At 43.8% G+C, this 24,412-nt stretch overlaps 1 protein-coding gene across 6 annotated transcripts in view; it reads right to left on the reverse strand.

Moving 5' to 3' along the window:
* Positions 1 to 1,745: 1,745 nt before the first annotated feature.
* The window catches only part of GJC1 (gap junction protein gamma 1), a 32,845-nt gene continuing 10,178 nt past the window's right edge, over positions 1,746 to 24,412 (reverse strand). For 4 of the 6 annotated variants that reach the window (XM_009251658.4, XM_063718839.1, XM_009251657.4 and 1 more), the window contains exons 2-3: positions 10,722 to 10,797; positions 1,746 to 9,164 (exon numbers count right to left, since the gene is read on the reverse strand). In XM_009251658.4, the coding sequence (XP_009249933.1) occupies positions 7,954 to 9,144 (1,191 nt within the window). In that variant the 5' untranslated portion in view covers positions 9,145 to 9,164; positions 10,722 to 10,797 and the 3' untranslated portion in view covers positions 1,746 to 7,953. Of the gene's footprint in view, positions 9,165 to 10,721; positions 10,798 to 11,952; positions 12,165 to 24,412 lie in introns of those variants that run through there. The other 2 variants (XM_009251660.3, XM_063718840.1) reach the window with 2 other exon arrangements.

Consider the following 24,412-nt stretch of genomic DNA (forward strand, 5'->3'; position numbering starts at 1 on the left):
TTTACTCCATGTAAATTATATCTTAAAAGATTTAAAAAAATGAATCCCCCAGAGAACTTGTTAGTTCTGATTATGTAGGTCTGCAATGGATCTAAAATACACACACACACACACACATATATATATATAGAGAGAGACAGACAGACAGACAGACAGACAGACAGGGTCTCGCTCTCGCTCTGTCATCCAGGGTGGCGCGCAGTGGCACAACCACGGCTCACTGTAGCCTCCACCTCGGCGGTCAACCGATCTTCCTGCCTCAGCCTCCCAAGGAGCTCAGACTACAGGTTGAGTACTACCATGCCTAGCTAATTTTTTGCTTATTTTTTGTAGAGACAGGGTCTCACTATGTTGCCCAGACTAGGAATCTATATATCGCTATCTGTCTGTGTTATATATATATATATATATATTTTTTTTCTTTTAGACAGAGTCTAGCTCTGTTGCCCAGGCTGGAGTGCAGTGGCGCGATCTCGGCTCACTGCAAGCTTCGCCTCCTGGGTTCACACCATTCTCCTGCCTCAGCCTCCTGAGTAGCTGGGACTACAGGCGCCCGCCACAACGGCCGGCTAATTTTTTTGTATTTTTAGTAGAGATGGGGTTTCACCATTTTAGCCAGGATGGACTCAATCTCCTGACTTCGTGATCCGCCCGCCTTGGCCTAGGAATCTATGTTAATAGCAATACTGTTACTTCTAACAAGTAGTCCAATGGTCCAATGGTTACATTTTGAAAAAGTATTGTAATAGACAGATGCAAGGTCCACCCAGCAAAGATGCCCCTAAACCCTTGTGAGCACCGCTAACAGCTGCTTCTGGACCCTCCTCTTGCAAGAACAAAGGATACTGGATTGTACAGACCTGGATTCTGTTCCCAAATTTGCCTCTGCTTCCATATTCTTCATGCTGTTGTGTAACCTGCTTCCAATGGGAGATATCTAAAGGAAACAAACCCTAAAAGTATCATATAAGCCCTTAAAACCTTAAAAACAGTTTTCAAACTCTGTGTAGCAAAGAAAACAGATTTGATGCCACAGATATTAGTCTCCGTTCTGATGACAAATCTGCCAAAGAATCTACTTTCAAAACTAACAGATCCAGAGTGATTTAACTGCTCCAATAGCGTTCAAATAGCTCACAAGTTCATTACCAAATATGGTTGGCTGACCAGTTTACAATCTGTGCTGCTGAGGGTGAGCTGTTCGTGACCTACCAGTCAGCTATCCCATGTCTGAGGGAACAAGAGGGCACTGCTGCTCCCTCCTCAGGAGGTGGATTAGGCTTTTCAACGACACTGCTGACTCTGCTGCCGCAAAGGGTCCCTTGCAGACGGCACTCCAGGAAAGGCCTCCAGAACCGAGGGAAGTCAAGGGTGCATTCCCAGCTTTTGAGCTTAGACCCCAGCCTCCCACACCAGGCTACCTATATTCCCCAGATTGCGACGCCACGAATATGCTGACCTATTTAGCCACAGTAGTCCCAGAAGAGCTTCAAATCAGCTATGAAAAAAGGCATCTTTTAAGCCCAAACCTTTAGTTGGAAATTTCTCTGCTCAAGTATTTCCACCAAGATCAACTTACAAGCGAAATGTATGAGGAAGAGATTTTTGTATTAGGTTTTCTGTGTATATCACTAAGCTCTTAGGTATTATTTTATATAAATACGGTAAAATCCTCAATATGACATTTCCTGGCAGCTGATTTTCAGTTGGTTTCGAATTCTGAGAAAGGAAGCACAAACGACAAATGAATCTTCAAAACTGTATTTGGAATTGACAAAATCTTCCTAGAGACAAGGCCCTAAGCACACAGAGTCCGTCTCCACCATGAAAATATTACATAAGCTGTACAGAACAAAATTAGCAATGAGTGATCTTTGGCACTAGAACAGGTGATTCCTTAGCTGTTCATGCAATATCCAAACTGCACACCACATGACATTAGATTGCTGGTTAACCGTTTAATTTTACATTTAAATTATCTTAAAAGGCTGGAAGTCCTAGCTAAGTTTTCGATATCAATATGCTACCCACGTCATAACACTTAGTGCCTGAGGTAGAGATTTCTTTAAGAGATTTTTAAAAACACAATTGAGAGTATAATACAGAAAAACATTTTAAATCTTGGAAGCACATAGCCTGGTTCAACAAGCCAATTCTGAAATGCAGAACTAGTACCTTTTGAGTCTCACTCCATCACCCAAGCTGGAGTGCAGTGGTGTAATCTCAGCTCACTGCAACCTCTGCCTCCTGGGTTCAAGAGATTCTCATCTCATGCCTCAGCCTCCCAAGTAGCTGTAAATACAGGCGCGTGCCACCATACCTAATTTTTATATTTTTAGTAGAGACAGTTTTGCCATGTTGGCCAGGCTGGTCTCAAACTCCTGACCTCATGTGATCCACCTGCCTTGGCCTCCCAAAGTGTTGGGATTACAGGCATAAGCCACCACACCCAGCCAGAACTATTACTTCTTTTATCTCTGTAGAAACTGCACTGGAGAACTTTTTCCCTCTTTTTTGGTGACAGTCTTACTCCGTCGCCCAGGCTGGAGTGTGGTGGCGCGATCTCGGCTCACAGCAACCTCTGCCTTCCAGGTTCAAGGAAATCTCATGCCTCAACATCCCGAGTAGCTGGGATTACAGGTGTGCACCACCATGCCCGGCTAATTTTTGTATTTTTAGTAGAGAGGGGGTTTTACCATGTTGGCCAGGCTTGTTTCAAACTTCTGACCTCTAGTGATCCACCCACCTCAGCCTCCCAAAGTGCTGGGATTATAGGTGTTAGTCACCACGCACAGCCGAGAACTTTCTTTTATTTGGACTCCTGATTTTAGAATACCATGGTTTCTTTTTAAAAAAAAAAAAAGTACGATTATTAATGTTGATTAATAACACAGGAACCAAACCCACTTAATACCACTATTAAAAACAGGCTGGGCACAGTGGCTTATGCCTATAATCCCAGCACCTTGGGAGGCTGTGACAGGAAGATTACTTGGGCCCAGGAGTTTGAGACCAGTCTGGGCAACATAGTGAGATCCCTGTCTCTACAAAAAATACAAAAATTAGCCAGGTGTGGTGGTAAGCACTTGCAGCCCAGCTACTTGGGAGGCTGAAGTGGGAGGATTGCTTGAGCCCAGGAGGTCCAGGCTGTAGTGAGTTGAGATTGTGCCACTGCACTCCAGCCTGGGCTCAAAACAAACCCCAAAAAACAAAACCAAACATCAATAGAACTACATAGGGACAACAGCAAATACACATCTTTAAACTCTTCATGATGTGGCCGGAATGAGTACAAGTATGCAATTCAATGATTCCAACATTTGATGGTGACTGTGAATTATTACATATTTATTACATATAGATGAGTTTAAATTTTATTTCCAAACTGCATGCAGGGACTTTATTATTACTATTATTTTTTTTTTGTTTTTGAGAGAGAGAGTTTCACTCATTGCCCAGGCTGAAGCGCAATGGCGCAATCTTGGCTCACTGCAACCTCTACCTCCTGGGGTCAAGTGATTCTCATCTCAGCCTCCTGAGTAGCTGGGATTACAGGTGCCCGCCACCACGCCCGGCTATTTTTGGTATTTTTAGTAGAGATGGGGTTTCACTATGTTGGCCAGGCTGGTCTCAAATTCCTGACCTTGTGATTCGCCCACCTTGGCCTCCCAAAGTGCTGGGATTACAGGCGTGAGCCACCATGCCTGGCCAAAACCTTTGATTTTTAAAAAGGCGTTTCTTGAAGTACCTTATTAAACATTTGATTTGAAGGAAACTGCATGTCTAACATACTTGCCTTTTACAGAAAGCTGACTAGCCAAAAATGTATCATCAACTATCGATGTTATTTTCAGAAGTGGACTGTCTCTTAAATGAGACAGAAAGCATAAAGTATGAACTTGTAGAAGCTGAACGAGTAAATCATGAGTGTAACTGATAACATGTAAGTCCATTCTTGGTATAAACTGCTAGAGAGTGTTTCAGACCATCACTGATGTCTGTGATAAAGAGCACCAAAGCATCACAGTCCAACTTTTTTTTTAAGCGCCAAGTTCAAACAAGTGACCGATAATAATGGTTGGTCCTTGAACGCCTTTTACCAGAGGCCTTTTCTAATCACTTCGTAACACTTCTGAGATGTACATGGCTCCTGAAACTTGAAAACAAAGCCACAAAATGAACATTAACATTTCTTTAGGGGAAAATGCTATCTAATTTTCCCCTCAAGTTTGAATTTGCCAAAAAAAAAAAAAGCCTATTTCTTTTACAAATCTTCTGAATAACGGGTTTTAAGAAGAGCAGGCCAGGCGCGGTGGCTCACGCCTGTAATCCCAGCACTTTGGGAAGCTGAGGTGGGTGGATCACGAGGTCAGGAGTTCGAGACCAGCCTGCCAGCCTGGCCAACATGATGAAGCCCTGTCTCTATTAAAAATACAAAAAAAATTAGCCGGGTATGGTGGTGGTGCCTGTAATCCCAGCTACTTGGGAGGCTGAGGCAGGAGAATCGCTTGAACCCAGGAGGCGGAGGTTGCAGTGAGCCGAAATCATGCCACTGCACTCCAGCCTGAGCGACAAGAGCAAGACTCTGTCTTAAGAAAAAAAAGAAGAGCAAAGGACACACCACATCTGCATAAATCCAACTGTGTTAAAGAACATAATCATGTTGATTGTATCTAGCAGGTGAAGGACTAAGCACTCAACTTGTATTTGGAGGAGAAGCAAGCGTCATGATGGAGCATGTCTTATATGGCAATTCAAAACAGTATGATTCTGATGGGGTGGGAACTAAATGTTGGACAGGCTTTTTATACAAACCCCACCTGCATGTTCCAGAACAATATTCTTACAGATTCAATGCAGACCCCACCAATGGGTTAGCTAGACATCAATAGGCTCATTTTCTTTTTTTTTTGAGACAAGAGTTTCACTCTGTCTTGCAGGCTGGAGTGCAATGGTGTGATCTCAGCTCACTGCAACCTCTGCCTCCTGGGTTCAAGCAATTCTCCTGCCTCAACCTCCCAAGTAGCTGGGATTACAGGCATCCACCCAGCACGCCTGGCTAATTTTTGTATTTTTAGTAGAGACGGAGTTTCACCATGTTGACCAGTCTGGTCTTGAACTCCTGACCTCAGGTAATCCACTCGCCTGGGTGCTGGATTACCTCAGGTAATCCACCCCGCTAAAGTGCTGGGATTACAGGTTTGAGCCACCGCGCCTGGCCCATTTTCTTAATGTAAGTCCACAATATGTCATTGGGGGAAAATGACTTTGGCAAACTCATATGCTTCAAAGGCAGAAAGACATGTACTAAGAAGGCAGTTAGAGCTGGAAAATTCTTGACATAATTACAACTTTAGCAAGAGAATAAAAATAGATTTTAAAAGTGTGTGCATGTGGGGAGGTGACAGAATATCTTTATATGTACTTTAAGAAGCTGACGAGTTATCCAGACACAAAAGATAACATTCTCATCAAAACAGGCCAAGATGAAACACCAGGGGCACTCTTCATAGAAATTAAGTGGATGCTTCTGGCGCCAAATGTCTTTGCCTGGTTCTTCCTGGCATTTCTGCTTGACTCCTTCCCCCTGTATCATTCTCAAATCCCCAACCTTTCCACTGGGCAAAGCCACTCTCTTCTCCCTCAGGCTCTGAAGAGATAACACGAAATGTATGGACACTTTTTGTCCTTCAATTAAAAAACCTGCTGGAAGCTCCAGTGACGTTAAGAATTAACTGGTAGTTCTTTATCTTAGCTAGGCTTATGTATTCAAAATTTTGCCTGTTTTCTTGGAATTATATGAATTTCCTTATTAAACACTTGATTTGAAGGAAACTGTGCATGTCTATTAATTACCCATGATGTACACGTGTATTACTTTCTGAAATTTCTCCTTCAGTCTCACCTGAGTTTAATTTTTGCTTAAGATGTTTAGAGTTCCTGAGGTGCTTCTCTAGGCTAAAATTTAAAGATTTTTTTTTTAAAAAAGCAAATAAAATAAATGAATGACTAAAAGATAAGGTTAAATTTTCTAGGCTGGGCGTGGTGGCTCACGCCTATAATACTAACACTTTGAGAGGCTGAGGCGGGAGGATCACTTGAACCCAAAAGTTCGAGACCAGCCTGGGCAACATAGTGAGACCTCATCTCTACAAAAAAAATTTTTTAAAAAGAATTAGCCAAGTATGGTGGCACATGCCTGTAGTCCCAGCTAATCAGGGGGCTGAGGTGGAATGATCGCTTGAGCCTGGGAGGCAGAGGCTGCAGTGAGCTGAGATCATGCTGCTGTACTCCAGCCTGGGTGAAAGAGGGAGACCCTGTCTCAAAAAAAATTTCCTTAAGTTTCTTTTTTTGGTGGGGGTAGGAATGCAATAGAAAAATAAAGAAAAACATTGCACAAAGGGTGCAGTGTTCTACTATTCATCTAAATAATGGAGAAATGGCATTTTATAATTGAGATATAAAAAATATTCATACTTTCAGAATTTCCAAGTCAGAGGTGGCTTACAACAGCTTTCGTTAGAAAAGGGTGAGACGCCCAAATAAAATGCTCCCTGGTAGAACAAAGTCCCCTTTAAACCTTTACCAAGCTCTTTCTCAGAAGCTCACAAAACTTAAGACAATGTGAACATGATGAGAAAGCAAAGCTCTCCAACATAAGGTTGAAAATGACAATAAAAGACTGCAATAAAAGACTAGTGGGATGAACATGAATGCTTGTCAGTGACAAACACATTATGCCTACAAGGAATAAATACTGCACTTCTCTTTAGGTCTGTTTACAGACAGGACCCCATGACCTTTCAGGCATAAACCTCCACTGGCAGAAGTAAGAATTTAATCACAAAAGTTCTATGGTAAATTATAAAAAATAAGAAATTTGGATTTAGGCCTTCTGCCATTTCCAATACAAGTAGCTTTGAGTATTCTCGGGTGACAAGGGAATGTTTGCATTTCTAATGTTAACAAAGAAAATATCCACCACTGGCTTCTTAACCAGAGGGAGGGAAGCGGGCAGGTTTCTGGATAGAGGCTTAAGGCAAATCAAACAGGTTCACAACTAAGCATCCTATTAGGGATTCCAGGCATGGCTTTGCTTTCTGAGGGACAGCTCCACATCATCTCTAGCCAGGTTTTCCACATTGCTACCAAACTGGGGACACGTTTCTGTATCAGGCTTTTGAAAGAACTTTAAGTTATATACATATACCATCAAAGCATATACTGGTGATGCTTGATATTTAAAGGAATCCTACAGTGAATCATTTATTTCCTTTGAAAATAAGGTTTTCAAAAATTGGCTACAACTCTGATCGCATGAATGAGATTCAAAGATTTCTCACGTAAAAGAAAGATCTCAACCTCCTTCTACTGTGAACTTGCTTTCCAAGACTAAAAACTGGTATCTCCTCTTCAGTCTCCTTACACATCTGAAATCGTTCCTGCAATATGAGAGGCACTTTTATTAGGTGTAGCATCTATTAAAAACTCTAAAGCCAGGGTAGAATTTGCTGAACAAAGTAATAGCACTAGCCTAACAGGCATTACTTATAAGGACTTTTTCCCCTTTAATATAAAAGTATAACTACAGCAGTTCAATGTACAAATACAAAAAAGTTCTCATACTAAAAAAAAAAAAGTACCATAATACTGTACATACAAAAACTGTTCCACAAGAATGATTTAAATATGTCTGTTCTTCTCCAGATCTGGAAGACACAAATGTAAAGTTCTGCAACTGTATTATTGCTAAGAACATGTGCCCGGGAACACTGCATTTCCCTTTCTCTCCCTCAGCCCAGCCCCGCCTCCAGAGTCCCCTGAGCTTGGATCAGGAGCCAACAGCATCCCTGAAGATAACCAGAGCCAAATGTTTACTCAATGGAAGTCATTATTCAGTGAGCTGCTGCTTACCATAAACTATGAAAAGCACAGGTTTTAAGCCCGCCAGGATTAAATCCAGACGGAGGTCTTCCCATCCCCTGATTTGCTACTGGCAGTGCTTTTGTTGGACCCAGCTTTGGACCCCACTTTGGCCTTTTTCTCCCGGGGACCATGAGGGTTGTTTTGGTGACTATAGGCCTGAACTGCCAGATCCAAGCGTTCCTGAGCCATCCTGATCTCCCGCTGCAGAGCCTCCAAGTCAGCTGGGAGGTTCTCCTCATGGCTGCCATACTGCTGTTCCTGGGCTGTGTTGGCCTTGTTTTGCTTGTAGGCGATCTTAGCATTGGACAGTTCGGTGTACTGGATTTGATCTGGTTTGACAGCAATGTTATAGCCAGGGGGAGCAGATGGTGTATTCCAAGTGAAAGGATAATTATAAGCACCCGGATCCTCAAGTTCCCTCCTTTTACTGTTTAGTGAGTCTCGAATGGTCCCAAACCCTAAATGAAGCATCTCCCAAATGTTAAGCAAGAGGCAAAGGCCTGTAACACCATACATTATCAGAAGGAAGATGGTCTTTTCAGTGGGTCTAGAAATAAAGCAGTCTATCTTATGAGGACAAGGAAGTCTGCTGCACACATAAAACGGGTGGACTTGGAAGCCATATAGAAAATACTGCCCTATCAGAAAACCCACCTCAAACACGGTCCTTGCCAGCAACTGCAGCACATAGATTTTCATGAGCCCATCTTCCCGAATCCGTCGTCGGCCATCATGCTTAGGTTTGGGTTGGCTCTGCTCTTTATTTTCCTTATCACTTTCTAACTCCATCTCTGGATACATCATAGGATCCTCTTCATTGTCCTCCTCTGTTTCTTCCAGAGCCCGGTGTTGTTTCCAGCGCATTGCATAGGGCTTGCTCCGAGCTGCCTTCTTGTCTGCTTCACCGTGCTCCATTTTGGCAATCTTGTGGATAGCATAGCCCAGGTACATCACGGAAGGAGTTGCCACCAGGATGATCTGGAACACCCAGAAGCGTACATGGGAGAGGGGTGCAAAAGCATCATAACAGACATTCTCACAGCCCGGCTGTTCTGTGTTGCACACAAATTTGCTTTGCTCATCGTAATAGATGGATTCTCCTCCTACAGCTGTAAGGACGATCCGGAACACAATCAGAACAGTGAGCCAGATCTTCCCCACAAATGTGGAATGGTTGTGAATCTCCTCTAGCAGGCGAGTCAGGAAGCTCCAACTCATGGTGATTGAATTGGTATGCCCTGATAAAAGTGGAAAAATACCAAAAGAAAATCAACAAATATTAAATCTTAATTTAATTATTAATTATGATATCTCTAGGAACTACTACTTTGAATACTTGAAATCTAACCTCAAGGTTCACAGTGGAACAAATGTTAGAATAAACAGCATCTCAGTTGGGTGCGGTGGCTCACGCCTGTAATCCCAGCACTTTGGGAGGCCAAGGTGGGCAGATTACTTGAGGTCAGGAGTTAAACACCAGCCTGGTCAACATGGTGAAACTCCGTCTCTACAAAAATACAAAATTACCCGGGCACGGTGGTGTGCGCCTGTAATCCCAGCAGCTCAGGAGGCTGAGGCAGGAGAATTGCTTGAACAGAGCAAGACTCCATCTCAAAAAAAAAAAAGAATAAACAGCATCTCACTCTCTACTATCTTCAGGCAGGTCAGTTCACCTCAGTCAACACCTGTTGGCCCTACAAGGTCCTAGAAAGTATGGATTGCTTTCATGTCTCCTCTGGTTTAAAAGGTAAACTTGTAGCTACTATTTATTGAGATGTTTCTCAGACCTTGGTTCTTCTTCTTCTTCTTTTTTTTTTTTTGAGACAGTTTCCCTCTTTCGCCCAGGCTGCAGTGCAGTGGCGTGATCTTGGCTCACTGCAACCTCCACCTCCCAGGTTCAAGTGATTCTTGTGCCTCAGCCTCCCAAGTATCTGGGATTACAGGCATGCGCCACCATTTTTGTATTTTTAGTAGAGATGAGGGTTCATCATGTTAGCCAGGCTGGTCTCGAACTCCTGACCTCAGGTGATCCGCCTGCCTTGGCCTCTCAAAGTGCTGGGATTACAGGTGTGAGCCACCATGCCTGGCCAGACCTAGGTTCTTTACACATACTATTATTTCATGAGACCTTCAGAATTTTGTGAGATAGAAATTTAAAAAACACACAGGTATACTTATTCGGTCCAATCACAGAAAAACCACCACTGAGAACATAAAGGGGACATCTCGTTTGGACTCCACTGTGAAGGGGTGATTTATCAGGAAACTTAAATTTTAGACAAGTGCTAAAAGGGTTTAAGAAGATGGTACAGCTACAAACTGCTGGCAATCATTAAGAACTAAAACAAAAGACAGAAGGGAACTAGGAAGATCTTCCCTAGCTAGGCTGCATAGCATACCAGATTTTGGTTTTACTTAGAAGCCCACAATGAATGGTCTTGCAATAAATATTATACCCCTTTACTATATAACAGAATCTACAAATTATACTTCTGTACCTTATTTATGGTAGACATTAAAAAATGATTGTAAACTAAACTGTGATGACATTAAATCCAATCAATAGCAAATCCATTTAAAACAGCATTTTAAAGGACAGTTTCTTTCTGAGATTCCCAGATCTACACCCAGGATCCAGGTAAAAACCACCTAAACGAGGTAATATATGGGAAATCCTCAATGAAGCCCCGACACAAAGTAGACTTAACTTTTAACTTGTCCTCCTCCCTCTCCCAGTTTACTTCTGCAGATTACAGATGATTTGTCAGCACCACCAAAGTTTAAATACACTTTACCTGTTGTCCAGAACTTCGGTTACCCAAAATTTTCTTAAAGAAATGATGTTTTGATTGCAATTTTTCCAGATTCCCTCTGGAAGGGAAAAAGAAAAGAGCAGGTCATAAGCTTCCTCCCACAGAAAACAATGAATCACTAAAATGCCATTTTCAGAAAGAAACAAAGTTTTCTATGTATCATAAAAATCAATGAGAATAAGATAGAAACAGGCTTGAGTTTGAATACCAGTCTTCTCCTCCCCATACAGGTGGCAGAAGAAACCATGTAACAGGTGACCCAAAGATTCTTAAGCCACCACAGTCTAAGAATATACGACAGGAAGATGAATCAGTAGTAAAAATATGAAGCAGATGAACTCTGGCACCTATAGGAAAAAGCCAAACCAGAAGAATTGCAGCAAATTGAAAGCAGGTCACTAAAGGCCTTGCAAAAACCTTCACCCCGTCTGCTCTATTCCCTGAAGCAGCCAATACACCTCTCAGGGGGATTTGAGCAGCTAACTAGGAGCAAGCTGTTTAGCTAAAACACCCAACAGCTGGCTCTCAGTCACAGGAACACCCGTCTCCATAGGAGGTGATTTACAGATACAACTGCTCACAAAAAGTCACAGAAAGAAAACACCTGCATCTGTACCGGATTAAACAGCAAAACAGAAAAGTTTCCAAGATGAATTATTGCTCATTATTAAGCTCTGGCAACTCTGCATAGCTCTGGCCAAATGTCATCCATAAGGCGCCCACATTTAGCAAATAAATTTAAAACAATTCCTGAATGTTGTGTTTATAGTAACTTAATTAAAAAGGTGTTTTGTTTTGTTGTTTAAAGATACAGGAAAAAAAAAAACTGGAACAATTTCCAAAGGAACAATGGAAAAAAAAAAAGTGCAGGCATGAAGCCACATAAAGATTTGCACATAAGCCTGGGCAATATAGTGAGACCCTATCTTTCCAAATTTTAAAAAAGTTAGCCAGGTGTGGTGGCAGTGGTGGCCACTGCAGTCCAACCTGGTAGATAGAACAACACCCTGTCTCTTACACACACACACACACGGCCCAGCACAGTGGCTCTGGCTCATGCCTGTAATCCCAGCACTTTGGGAGGCCAACGTGAGGGGGATCACTTGAGTTCAGGAGTTTGAGACCAGCCTGGGCAACATGTGAAACTCAGTCTTCACCAAACAACAACAACAACAACAACACACTCCCCCAGAATTAGCATGGTGACGCACACCTGTGGTCCCAGCTACTTGAGAGGCTCAGGTGAAAGAATCACTTGAGCCCGGGAGGTAGAGGTTGCAGTGAGTTGTGATCATGCCACTGCACTCCAGCATGCCACTGCACTCCAGCCTAGGTGACAGCGAAACCTCAAAAAATAAAGAAGCAAAAAGATTTACATATGAAGAATCCAGGCCAAGCATGGTGGCTCATGCCTATAATCCCAGCACCTTGGGAAGCCGAGGTGGGTGGATCACCTGCAGTCGGGAGTTTGAGATCAGCCAGACCAACATGGACTGAACAACTAACTAAAAATACAAAATTAGCCAGGCGTGGTGGTGCATGCCTGTAATCCCAGCTATTTGGGAGGCTGAGGCAGGAGAATCGCTTGAACCTGGGAGGTGGAGGTTGTGGTGAGCTGAGATTGTGCCATTGCATTCCAGCCTGGGCAACAAGAGCAAAACTCCATCTCAAAACAAAACAAAACAAAAGAATCCAGCTGGGCATGGGGGCTCACACCTGTAATCTCAGCACTTTGGAAGGCTGAAGAAGGAGGATCACTTGAACTTGGGAGCTTGAGATTGCAATGAGCTATGATCATACTACCGCACTCCTGCCTGGGTGAGAGAGGGAGACTCTAATACAATAGAATTTCCAGTACAGCTCCCATTTCTAGCCCTGTTTTCCACCTGAGCTCACCACCTCTTTTCTCATTGAATACACAAGTTATAAAACCTCAAAACGGCCGGGCGCAGTGGCTCACGCCTGTAATCCCAGCACTTTGGGAGGCTGAGGTGGGTGGATCACGAGGTCAGGAGATCGAGACCGTCCTGGCTAACATGGTGAAACCCCGTCTCTACTAAAAATACAAAAAAAAATTAGCCGGGCGTGGTGGCGGGCGCCTGTAGTCCCAGCTACTCCGGAGGCTGAGGCAGGAGAATGGCGTGAACCCGGGAGACGGAGCTTGCAGTGAGCCGAGATCGCGCCACTGCACTCCAGCCTGGACGACAGAGCGAGACTCCGTCTCAAAAAAAAAAAAAAAAAAAAAAAAAAAACCTCAAAACAAGAAGTAAATATATAAAATCTTTAAATGGTGATGTAAGCCAGGTTTCCAACACAGAACTCCATGATTCTCATCCACAAATTCTCTGCAGGTTCAGATTTTCCCCAAAGCCTGAAATTTCTATTTGTTCCAATAAGCCAAAATTATGAAAATACAATTAGTTAGAACTCATCTGTTATATCTCCATCCACAAAGATAAACGTGTATCTTTTTTTTTTTTTTTGAGACGGAGTTTCGCTCTTGTTGCCCAGGCTGGAGTGCAATGGTGCGATCTCGGCTCACCGCAACCTCCACCTCCCAGGTTCAAGCAATTCTCCTGCCTCAGCCTCCCAAGTAGCTGGGATTACAGGTATGCACCACCATGCCAGGCTTATTTTGTATTTTTAGTAGAGACGGGGTTTCTCCATGTTGAGGCTGGTCTCGAACTCCTGACCTCAGGTGAGCCGCCCGCCTCGGCCTCCCAAAGTGCTGGGATTACAGGTGTGAGCCACAGCGCCCAGCCTTTTTTTTGTTTTTCCAGACAGAGTCTCGCTTTTTTGGCCAGGCTGGAGTGCAGTGGCACGATCTCAGCTCACTGCAAGCTCCGCCTCCCAGGTTCACACCATTCTCCTGCCTCAGCCTCCCGAGTAGCTGGGACTACAGGCGCCTGCCACCACGCTCAGCTGATTTTTTTGTATTTTTTAGTAGAGACTGGGTTTCACCATGTTAGCCAGGATGGTCTCGATCTCCTGACTTCGTGATCCATCCGCCTCAGCCTCCCAAAATCCTGGGATTACAAGTGTGAGCCACCACGCCCAGCTAATTTTTGTATTTTTAGTAGAGATGAGGTTTTCACCATGTTGGCCAGGCTGGTCTTGAACTCCTGACCTCAGGTAATCTGCCTGCCTCAGCCTCCCAAAGTGCTGGGATTACAGGCATGAGCCATCGCACCCGGCCAAATGTGTATCTTTTAAATAATTATTGTTATGAAAGAATTTCTCAACAGTTGAGCTTTTCAATAAAATTTTCTTGGTGGGAAGAACTGGTGATAAATCCTTCAGAGCTTATGTAAGTTCTAAAGCAGCCATTTTTAACACATCCATTAGTAAGTATTGTGTACTGATTAAGCGGCAGACGTGGAAAATGCTGAACCCTTACAGTCTAGTTTTCCATAAACAATCTTAAGAGCCACGGAGTATGGGTACTCTATACCCACACTCTGAAGTCTTCGGAATGAGTATCGCTACGGTCTACGCTCTTGACCACAAAATGTTGGGGAGATCCACAACAGCCAGGGGTTTTCTCCACAAAACTCTCTGGGGATCTGCAGACGGACTCCCCCCCATACCCCAGGTCTTCAGCTCTGATCAGTGCATGTGTGGGGAGGAGCGGGGATCTGAATACCTGATCCTCTCTATACTGGATAGACATCAATTAATTCTTTTTTTTTTTTTTTGAGACAGGGTCTCCCTCTGTTGCCCACACTGGAGTGCAGTGGTGCAGACCTAAGTCACTGCAGCCTCGACCTCTTGTGTCAAGTGATCTTCCCACCTTAGCCCCCTGCAGTAGCTGGGACTATAGGTGAAGGAACACTACCATGCCTGGCTAATTTCTGTAGAGATGAGGTTTCGCCATATTGCCCAGGCTAGTCTCGAACACCAGAGCTCAAGTGATCTGCCCACCTCAGCCTCCCAAAGTGTTGGGATTACAGGTGTGAGCCACCACACGCAGCCAATATAATTTTTTTTTTTTTTTTTTTTTTTTTTTGAGATGGAGTTTAGCTCTTGTTGCCCAAGCTGGAGTGCAATGGCATGATCTCAGCTCACTGCAACCTCCACCTCCTGGGTTCAAGCGATTCTCCTGCCTCAGCCTCCCAAGTAGCTGGGATTACAGACATGTGCCACCACACCCAGCTAATTTTGTATTTTTAGTAGAGACAGGGTTTCACCCTGTTGGTCAGGCTGGTCTCCAACTCCTGACCCTCAGGTGATCCACCCACCTCGGCCTCCCAAAGTGCTGGGATTACAGGCGTGAGCCATCGCACCTGGCCTTTCTTTCTTTTTTTTTTTTTTTTGAGACAAGGTCTCTCTTTGTTATCCAGGCTGGAGTGCAGCGGCATGATCTCGGCTCACTGTAGCCTCAACCTCCCCAGGTTCAGGTGATCCTCTCACCTCAGCCTCCCATGCACGCCACCATGCCTGGCTAATTTTTGTATTTTTTGTAGAGAAGAGGTTTTGCCATGTTGCCCAGGCTGGTCCTGAACTCCTGGGCTCAAGTGATCTGCCTGCCTCAGCCTTCCAAAGTACTAGGATTACAAGCATGAGCCACTATGCCTGGCCTCTTTCTCTTAATATAATTCTGTGGAAAAAAAAATAGGCCGGGCGTGGTGGCTCACGCCTGTAATCCCAGCACTTTGGGAGGCCAAGACAAGTGGATCACCTGAGGTCGGGAGTTCGAGACCGGCCTGGCTAACATGGTGAAACCCCGTCTCTACTAAAAATACAAAATTAGCCGGGCATGGTGGCATGTGCCTGTAATCTCAGCTACTCAGGAGGCTGAGGCAGAAGAATGGCTTGAACCTGGGAGGCGGAGGTTGCAGTGAGCCGAGATTGCAGTGAGCCGAGATCGTCCCATTGCATTCCAGCCTGGGCAAGAACAAAATTCTAAAAAAACCCAAAAACAACCCAGCTGGGTGCCGTGGCTCATGCCTGTAATCCCAGCACTTTGGGAGCCCAAGGAGGATGGATCACGAGGTCAGGAGATCGAGACCATCCTGGCCAACATGGTGAAACCCGCCCCTACTAAAAACACAAAAAAATTAGCTGGGTGTGGTGGCACACGCCTGTAGTCCCAGCTACTCAGGAGGCTGAGGCAGGAGAACGGCTTGAATCGGGGAGGCAGAGGTTGCAGTGAGTCGAGATTGCGCCACTGCACTCCAGCCTGGCAACAGAGCGAGACTCTGTCTCAAAAATCAAAACAAAACAAAACAAAAAACCCATAACATTAAAACCCATTTATGCCTATTGTTCCATTATTGGAACGCTACGCATGTGGGAGTTATTTATATCCCACTGTTCAAGATCATTGCCAAGGTCTGATTTTTTCAAATTCAAAAAATTGCAATCTCAGGCATAAATGGGTTAAAACAAACAAACACACACAAAAAAACCCATAATCACAGCTACTTACAAATGTTTTGGTTTTCCTTATGTCCTTCTAGTCTTTATCTAAATGAATACTCTTTCCAAATAACACTAATTTACTAAGGGATCTAGTAGTAAAAATAAACTTTTTTTTTTTTTAATTGAGACAGTCTCTCGCTGTCGCGCAGGCTGGAATGCAGTGGCATAATCTCGGCTCTCTACAACCTCCACCTCCCGGGTTCAAGCGATTCTCCTGCCTCAGCCTCCCGAATAGCTGGGACTACAGGCCCGTGCCACCATGCCCGGCTAATTTTTTGTATTTTTAGTAGAGACAGGGTTTCACCACGTTAACCGGGATGGTCTCCATCTCCTGACCTCATGTTCTGCCCACCTTGGCCTCCCAAAGTGCTGGGATTACAGGTGTGAGCCACCATGCCCGGCCAAACTTCTCTTATACGTGTTTACTATTTGTATCTCTTTTTGTGCAAATGTGTTTACCAACTTAACTCCAACATCTCACAAAATGGGTGACGAGCAACTAACCTTCCTTCCTTCTCCTTTCCTCCCTTTTTTTTTTTTTTTTTTGAGACAAGTCTCTGTCACCCAGGCTGGAGCGCAGTACCGCGATCTCAGCTGACTGTAGCCTCCGTCTCCTGGGTTCAAGCAATTCTCCTGCCTTAGCCTCCCGAGTAGCTGGGACTACAGGCGCATACCACCACGTCCAGCTAATTTTTAGTAGAGATGGGGTTTCGCCCCGTTGGCCAGTCTGGTCTCGAACTCCTGACCTCAGGAGATTCACCCGCCTCGGCCTCCCAAAGTGCTGGGACTACAGGTGTGAGCCACTGCACCCAGCTGCAATTTTCTTTCTAAAAGAAAGAACCATGAACTTCCTAAAATGAATGGCAGTATCACTAATGTTTTTATCTATCGAGTCAGTAAGTTTTTCTTTGATACTCTTCCCTTTCCTCTCCTTCCAAGTTACTTTTTTTTTTTTTTTGAGACAATAGTCTCTCTCTGTCGCCCAGGCTGGAGTGTAGTACCACGATCTCAGCTGACTGCAGCCTCCATCTCCCGAGTTCAAGCAATTCTCCTGCCTTAGCCTCCTGAGTAGCTGGGACTACAGGCACACACCACCACGCCCAACTAATTTTTGTATTTTTAGGAGAGACAGCGTTTCACCATGTTGGCCAGGCTGGTCTCCAACACCTGACCTCAGGTGATCTGCTCACCTCGGCCTCCCAAAGTGCTAAGATTACAGGCGTGAGCCACCATGCCCGGCCACAAGTTACCCATTCTTACTCTCAGTGAAATGTCAAATAATTCCTGGGAGATGAGTATAGTCTGGGAAACCTTTTGAAAACATTAGTCCTCATTTCTGTAATGGATCACTCATTCTCTAGGCAAGCCCCCTCCCTGGCAGCTATGTATTAACAAAGCATTAAGGATTGGCTTACAGTGTTACAGAGTACAATACTCCTCCAGAGAAATTAAGATCATTTCAAGAAGTAGAATGAGTAGAAGGCAGGTTCTGGAATTAACATTTCTAAGCAGAATATGTCACTGCCAATTGTGGTCTCACTGTGGAGAAAAGTGGGTTCTTGCCCCACTCAAGTTTCCTTTCCCCTGAACCATTATTATTATTTTTTGAGACAGTCTTGCTCTGTCTCCCAGGCTGGAGTGCAGTGGCCCGATCTCGGCTCACTACAAGCTCCGCCTCCCAGGTTCACGCCATTCTCCCGCCTCAGCCTTCCGAGAAGCTGGGACTACAGGCGCCCGCCACCACGCCCGGCTAATTTTTTGCATTTTTAGTAGAGACGGGGTTTCACCGTGTTAGCCAGGATGGTCTTGATCTCCTGACCTCGTGATCCACCCACCTCGGCCTCCCAAAGTGCTGGGATTACAGGCGTGAGCCACCACGCCCAGCCCTGAACCATTATTTTATCTATTTTTTCTTGAATGGCTTCTTAAATTTTTTTTTTAAAGAATGCTGCAATTCATGGAAGCACATAATTCAAAAGGATTCACTCGCACACAAAAAACCCTGGAGATCTGCAGAGGGGCCCCTCAGTCTTCAGAACTGATCAGTGCACATGTGAGGAAATGGTCTACATAAGGGACCTGAAAAGGTGCCTAAAATTCAGGACATAGGGCCGGAGCGATGGCTCACGCCTGTAATCCTAGCACTTTGGGAAGCCAGGGCAGGTGGATCACCTAAGGTCAGGAGTTCGAGACCAGCCTGGCCAACATGGCGAAACCCCATCTCTACTAAAAATACAAAAATTAGCCGGGCGTGGTGGCATGCGCCTGTAATCCCAGCTACTTGGAGGCTGAGGCAGGAGAACCACTTGAATCCGGGGGGCGGAGGTTGCAGTGAGCCGAGAAGGTACCACTTCAACTCAAGCATGGGTGAAAGGGCAAGACTCAGTCTCAGGAAAAAAAAAAAAAAAAAAAAAAAAAAAATTTCAGGACGTAAGTCTTCTCTGGCTTCTCGGTTATAGTGTAGGGGCTGAAAGTCTGAGATTCAGCTGTGAATGGCTCTCATGAATAAAAAATCATTTCTATACTCCATCTACAAATAGAAAATGACATGGAAGCACATGTCAAGTGGTGGAGATGGGTGGAGGCCAAATACCTCACTGTCTTTTGCTAATTAGTAAAGCACCAATTTTTTATTATTTTTTTGAGGCTGGGTCTCGCTGTCACCCAGGCTGGAGTGCAGTGGCATGATCTCGGCTCACTGCAACCTCCCCCTCTTGGGTTCAAGTGATTCTCCCACCTCAGCCTCCTGAGTAGCCGGGGTCCAACTGATTTATATGTACTTTTATACTTAATATCTTCATGAATATATCCTAAATGCCTTGAGTTGAGTTTATATCTATAAATTCTAGGAGGTGGTATTATTAGATCACAGGCAATGTAAATTTGCATGGTTTTTGCTTTGTACTGTCATTTGATTTTCAAAAAAGGCACTAGTAATTTACAGTGCCTGGCAATGAATGTATACTTAAAACAACTTCACCTCCACCTCTTCAGCACTGTCATTATGCTCCTTTACTAAATAGATGCAAAATGGCATTTCAAAATCATGTCAATTTTCATGTTTCTAAGACAGTAGGATACGTTCCCCCTCATATATCCAACCCCTTTGTGGGTTATTTCCATCCTTTTACCTATTTGTCTATAGAAGGTAATCTTGATATAGTATAGACATTGATTAATTGACATTTAATATAAACATCTCAGTTTATTTTACTGACTTCCTTCAAATTTTATTATTTTTATAGAATTGTATCAATTCTTTAAAAAACTATAAGGCTGAAAAAGTTGCCGGGCGCGGTGGCTCACGCCTGTAATCCCCGCATTTTGGGAGGCCAAGGTGGGCGGATCATGAGGTCAGGAGATCGAGACCATCCTGGCTAACAAGGTGAAACCCCATCTCTACTAAAAATACAAAAAGTTCGCCGGGCGTGGTGGCGGGTGCCTGTAATCCCAGCTACTCGGGAGGCTGAGGCAGGAGAATGGCATGAACCCGGGAGGCAGAGCTTGCAGTGAGCCGAGATCGTGCCACTGCACTCCAGCCTGGGTGACAGAGCGACACTCCGTCTCAACAAAAAAAAAAAAAAAAAGAAAAAAAGAAAAAGTTGTTTTTTTCTAGAATGGCTTCTATTTTTTAAAAAGAATACTGCAATTCATGGTAGCCCATAATTCAAAAGGATTCACTCACACAAAGAAAACCCAAATACTGAAGAAAACCATGTTTGCTTATATAACATTAGACAAAAACCAAATGTGCTATTTTTAGTCTATTTTCCAAATAACTTAGACACAAATCTACCTTGTCTTACACTGGAAAACAGAATTTAAAAAAATTAGCTAGCATCAACATGGTAATAAATTATGTAATTCTCTCTCAAATTCTTATCTCAAGAGTTTTCTACAGGTTACATCCAAACAGAATCAAATTAACACTATGTTTTTCTGTAAAACATAATTCATGGTTTTTTTTTGTTTTTTGTTTTCTGAGACAGAGTGTCGCTCTGTCGCCCAGGCTGGAGTGCAAAGGCGAAGTCTCAGCTCACTGCAACCTCTGCCTCCGGGGTTCAAGCAATTTTCCTGCCTCAGTCAGCTTCCCGAGTAGCTGGGATTACAGGCACTCGCCACCAGGCCTGGCTAATTTTTCTATTTTTAGTAGACATGAGGTTTCACCATGTTATCTAGGCTGGTCTCGAACTCCTGACTCAACTGATCCCTCTGCCTCGGCCTCCCAATGTGCTGGGATTACAGGCGTGAGCCACAGCACCCAGCCGAATTAATAGGATTTTTGAAGATCAAATGTAATGAACGTTATTTGAATTATTTCAGCAGGTAGATTCTAATATTAAACTCATTTTAAAGATAAGGAAATCACATTTAAAACGTTACAATTTGCCGGTCAGGCGCAGTGGCTCACGTCTGTAATCCCAGCACTTTGGGAGGCCAAGGCGGGCGGATCACCTGAAGTCAGGAGTTCGAGACCAGCCTGACCAAGATGGAGAAACCTGCCTCTACTAAAAATACAAAATTAGCCAGGCATGGTGGTACATGCCTGTAATCCCAGCTACTCAGGAGGCTGAGGCAGGAGAATTGCTTGAACCCGGGAAGCGGTGGTTGCAGTGAGCCGAGATCGTGCCATTGCACTCCAGCCTGGGCAACAAGAGCAAAAGTCCGTCTCAAAAAAAAAAAAAAAAAAAAAAAACTTTATTATTTGCCTAAAATCATCTACTTATTAAGTAGTGAAGCCAGAATTTGAAGTCAGGAAGTCTTGCACTAGAGTTTGGACTCTTTCTTGACCACTCGCTAGTAAAGAATTACATTACAGATAGAATTATGTACAGGTTCTATGTGACCCTAATCCCAGTCTTTAGGATCAGAACTGCAAAAGAAAAGCACAAGGCCAGGCACGGTGGCTCATGCCTGTAATCCCAGCACTTTGGGAGGCTGAGGCGGGCGGATCACCTGAAGTCAGGAGTTTGAGACCAGCCTGACCAAGATGGAGAAACCCTGTCTCTACTAAAAATACAAAATTAGCCAGGCGTGATGGTGCATGCCTGTAATCCTAGTTACTCAGAAGCTGAGGCAGGAGAATCGCTTGAACTCAGGAGGCGGAGGTTGCGGTGAGCTGAGATTATGCCATTGCACTCCAGCCTGGGCAACAAGAGTGAAACTCCATCTCAAAAAAAACCAAAAACCAAAAAACTTTATTATTTGCCTAAAATCATCTACTTATTAAGTAGCAAAGCCAGAATTTGAAGTCAAGAAGTCTTGCACTAGAGTTTGGGCTCTTTCTTGACCACTCGCTAGTAAAGAATTACATTACCGATGGAATTATGTACAGGTTCTATGTGACCCTAATCCCAATCTTCAGGATCAGAACTACAAAAGAAAAGCACAAGGCCGGGCGCGGTAGCTCATGCCTGTAATCCCAGCACTTTGGGAGGTCGAGGTGGGCGGATCACCTGAAATCAGGAGTTTGAGACCAGCCTGGCCACCATGGTGAAACCCCGTCTCTACTAAAAATAGAAAAATTAGCCGGGCGTGGTGGTGGGCACCTGTAATCCCAGCTACTCGGGAGGCTGAGACTGGAGAATTGCTTGAACCCAGGAGGCAGAGGTTGCAGTGAGCTGAGATTGCACCATTGCACTCCAGCCTGGGAGACAAGAGCGAAACTCTGTCTCAAAAAAAAAAAAAAAAAAAAAAAAGAAACGCACAAACACCAGAAAGAAAATACATTTCAGAGTTTAAGATCTTAAAATGTAAAATGGAATGAAAGTTTAAAAGTAAAATAAAACAAAACAAGCTTTCTTGGTAGCTGGGGAGGAAGGAATAAATGGTATCTTTGACAAAAATGATTTATTTAAGAAGGATAATTTATTTGGGCACTGAGAATAGGGAGACCACAAAACAACTATTAATCCAAAAAATCACTTCTACGTATACCTTTGGAAAAGTCTCTAATAGTCTCATGTTAAAAAAAAAAAAAAAAAAAAAAAGCCAGTCATGGTGGCTCACATCTGTAATTCCAGCACTTTGGGAGGCTGAGGCGGGCGGATCACAAGGTCAGTTCAAGACCAGGCTGGCCAACATGGTGAAACCCAGTCTCCACTAAAAATACAAAAATTAGCCAGCCCTGGGCTGCTGTAATCCCAGCTACTCAGGAGGTTGAGGCAGGAGAATTGCTTCAACCCGGAAGGCAGAGGTTGCAGTGAGCCGAGATCGTACCACTGCACTCCAGCCTGGGCAAGAGAGCAAAAAGGCAAAACACCATCTGGGGGTGTGAGGCAGGAAGAAGCTAGCTGGGCGTGGTGGCTTACTCCTGTAATACCAGCACTTTGGGAGGCTGAGAATGGGCAGAACACTTCAGCTCAGGAGTTCAAGACCAGCCTAGACAACATGGTGAGACCCCGTCTCTATTTAAAAAAAGAAAACAAAAAACAAAACCTCTCAAGTTTTTCAAATCAAGCACTTAAAAACCTCCCCATTAACTTGTGTCCTGTTATTTTTATTATTTTACTGTGGTAGAATATACATAAAATGTACTATCTTAAGTGTACAGTTCAAGTATTAAACACATTCATTGCATTATCAACCATCACCACTACCTCCAGAATTTTTTTCATCTTGTAAAACTGAAACTCTAGACCCAGAAACAGTAACTCCCCATTTCCCCTTCTCCCAGCCCCTGGCAATCACCATTCTACTTTCTCTATGGTTTTGACTACCTAATTATCTCATATAAATGGAATTATATATTTGTCTTTTTGTGTCTGGCTTATTTCACTCAGCATAATGTGTTCAAGGTTTATCCACGTTATAGCATGTGTCAGAATTTCCTTCCTTTGGCCGGGCGCCGTGGCTCACGCTTGTAATTCCAGCACTTTGGGAGGCCAAGGCGGGCAGATCATGAGGTCAGGAGATCGAGACCATCCTGGCTAACACTGTGAAACCCCCTCTCTACTAAAAATACAAAAAATTAGCCGGGCGTGGTGGCGGGCACCTGTAGTCCCAGCTACTCAGGAGGCTGAGGCAGGAGAATAGCGTGAACCCAGGAGGTGGAGCTTGCAGTGAGCCGAGATCGCACCACGCACTCCAGCCTGGGCGACAGAGCGAGACTCCGTCTCAAAAATAAATAAATAAATAAAAAGAATTCCTTCCTTTTTAAGGCTGAATAATATATTCCATAGTATGTACATACCACATTTTGTTTATCCATTCATCTGCTGACAGACACCTGGGTTGTCTACAACTTTGGCCACTGTGAATAATGCTGTTATGAACATGGGTGTACAAATCATTCAATTCATTTTTTTTTTTTTTTTGAGGCAGAATCTTGCCTCGTCACCCAGGCTGTAGTGCAGTGGCATGATCTCGGCTCAATGCAACCTCTGCCTCCCAGGTTCAAGTGATTCTCCTGCCTCAGCCTCCCAAGTAGCCAGGATTATAGGTGTGTGCCACCACACCTGGCTAATCATTCAGTTCTTTTGTTTTAATATCCAGAAGTGGAATTGCTCCATCATATGGTAATTTTTAATTGGTTGAGGAACATTATCTTGTTTTCCACAGTGGCTAATTTTTTTGCATTTTTAGTAGAAGCAGGGTTTCACCTTGTTGGCCAGGCTGGTCTCAAACTCCTGACCTCAGGTGATCCGTCTGCCTCAGCCTCCCAAAGTGCTGGGATTACAGGCGTGAGCCACGGCGCCTGGGCGAAAAGTGATTCTTAACCTTGAATTTTGTGAAACTAAGCAAGCAATGGACCAGAAGGCAAGAGATTCTAATCCCAGAATGTAATCCATGCACTTCAGGAATAAGTTCTTTCCATATCCTAATCTCTGAAATAAATGAAGAATATCAAGTTAGATGATTTCTAAAATCTCTTCCATTTAACATTTGATAAAAACTATCTCAGAGTAAAATTCACCAAACTGACAAATTATGTGGAACTCAAAAGTCTAGGGATAGGAAAAAAGTAAAGTAACAGCAGTAAAATTAAACAATATAACAAGATGTCAAAATTTTAAAAAGGCACTTCCCAAACGATCATTTCAGAAAATTTGCGGTTGGACTAAATTAAAAAATTTCAATATTGACTCACTGTAATTCCAAAGTAGGTATTAACAATCTAGGCATCCCAGCTCATGAGATGAGCAATCCACTAAGAATCGTGCTAGTGACTCATACCCCTGAATGCGACTGCTTTATGTGCAGAGACCAGGAATCAATTAAAGGGTTTACAATGAAGTGTTGTTTAACTGGAA

This window comes from Pongo abelii, chromosome 19 (genome assembly GCF_028885655.2).
Source record: "Pongo abelii isolate AG06213 chromosome 19, NHGRI_mPonAbe1-v2.0_pri, whole genome shotgun sequence".
Taxonomy (NCBI): domain Eukaryota; kingdom Metazoa; phylum Chordata; class Mammalia; order Primates; family Hominidae; genus Pongo; species Pongo abelii.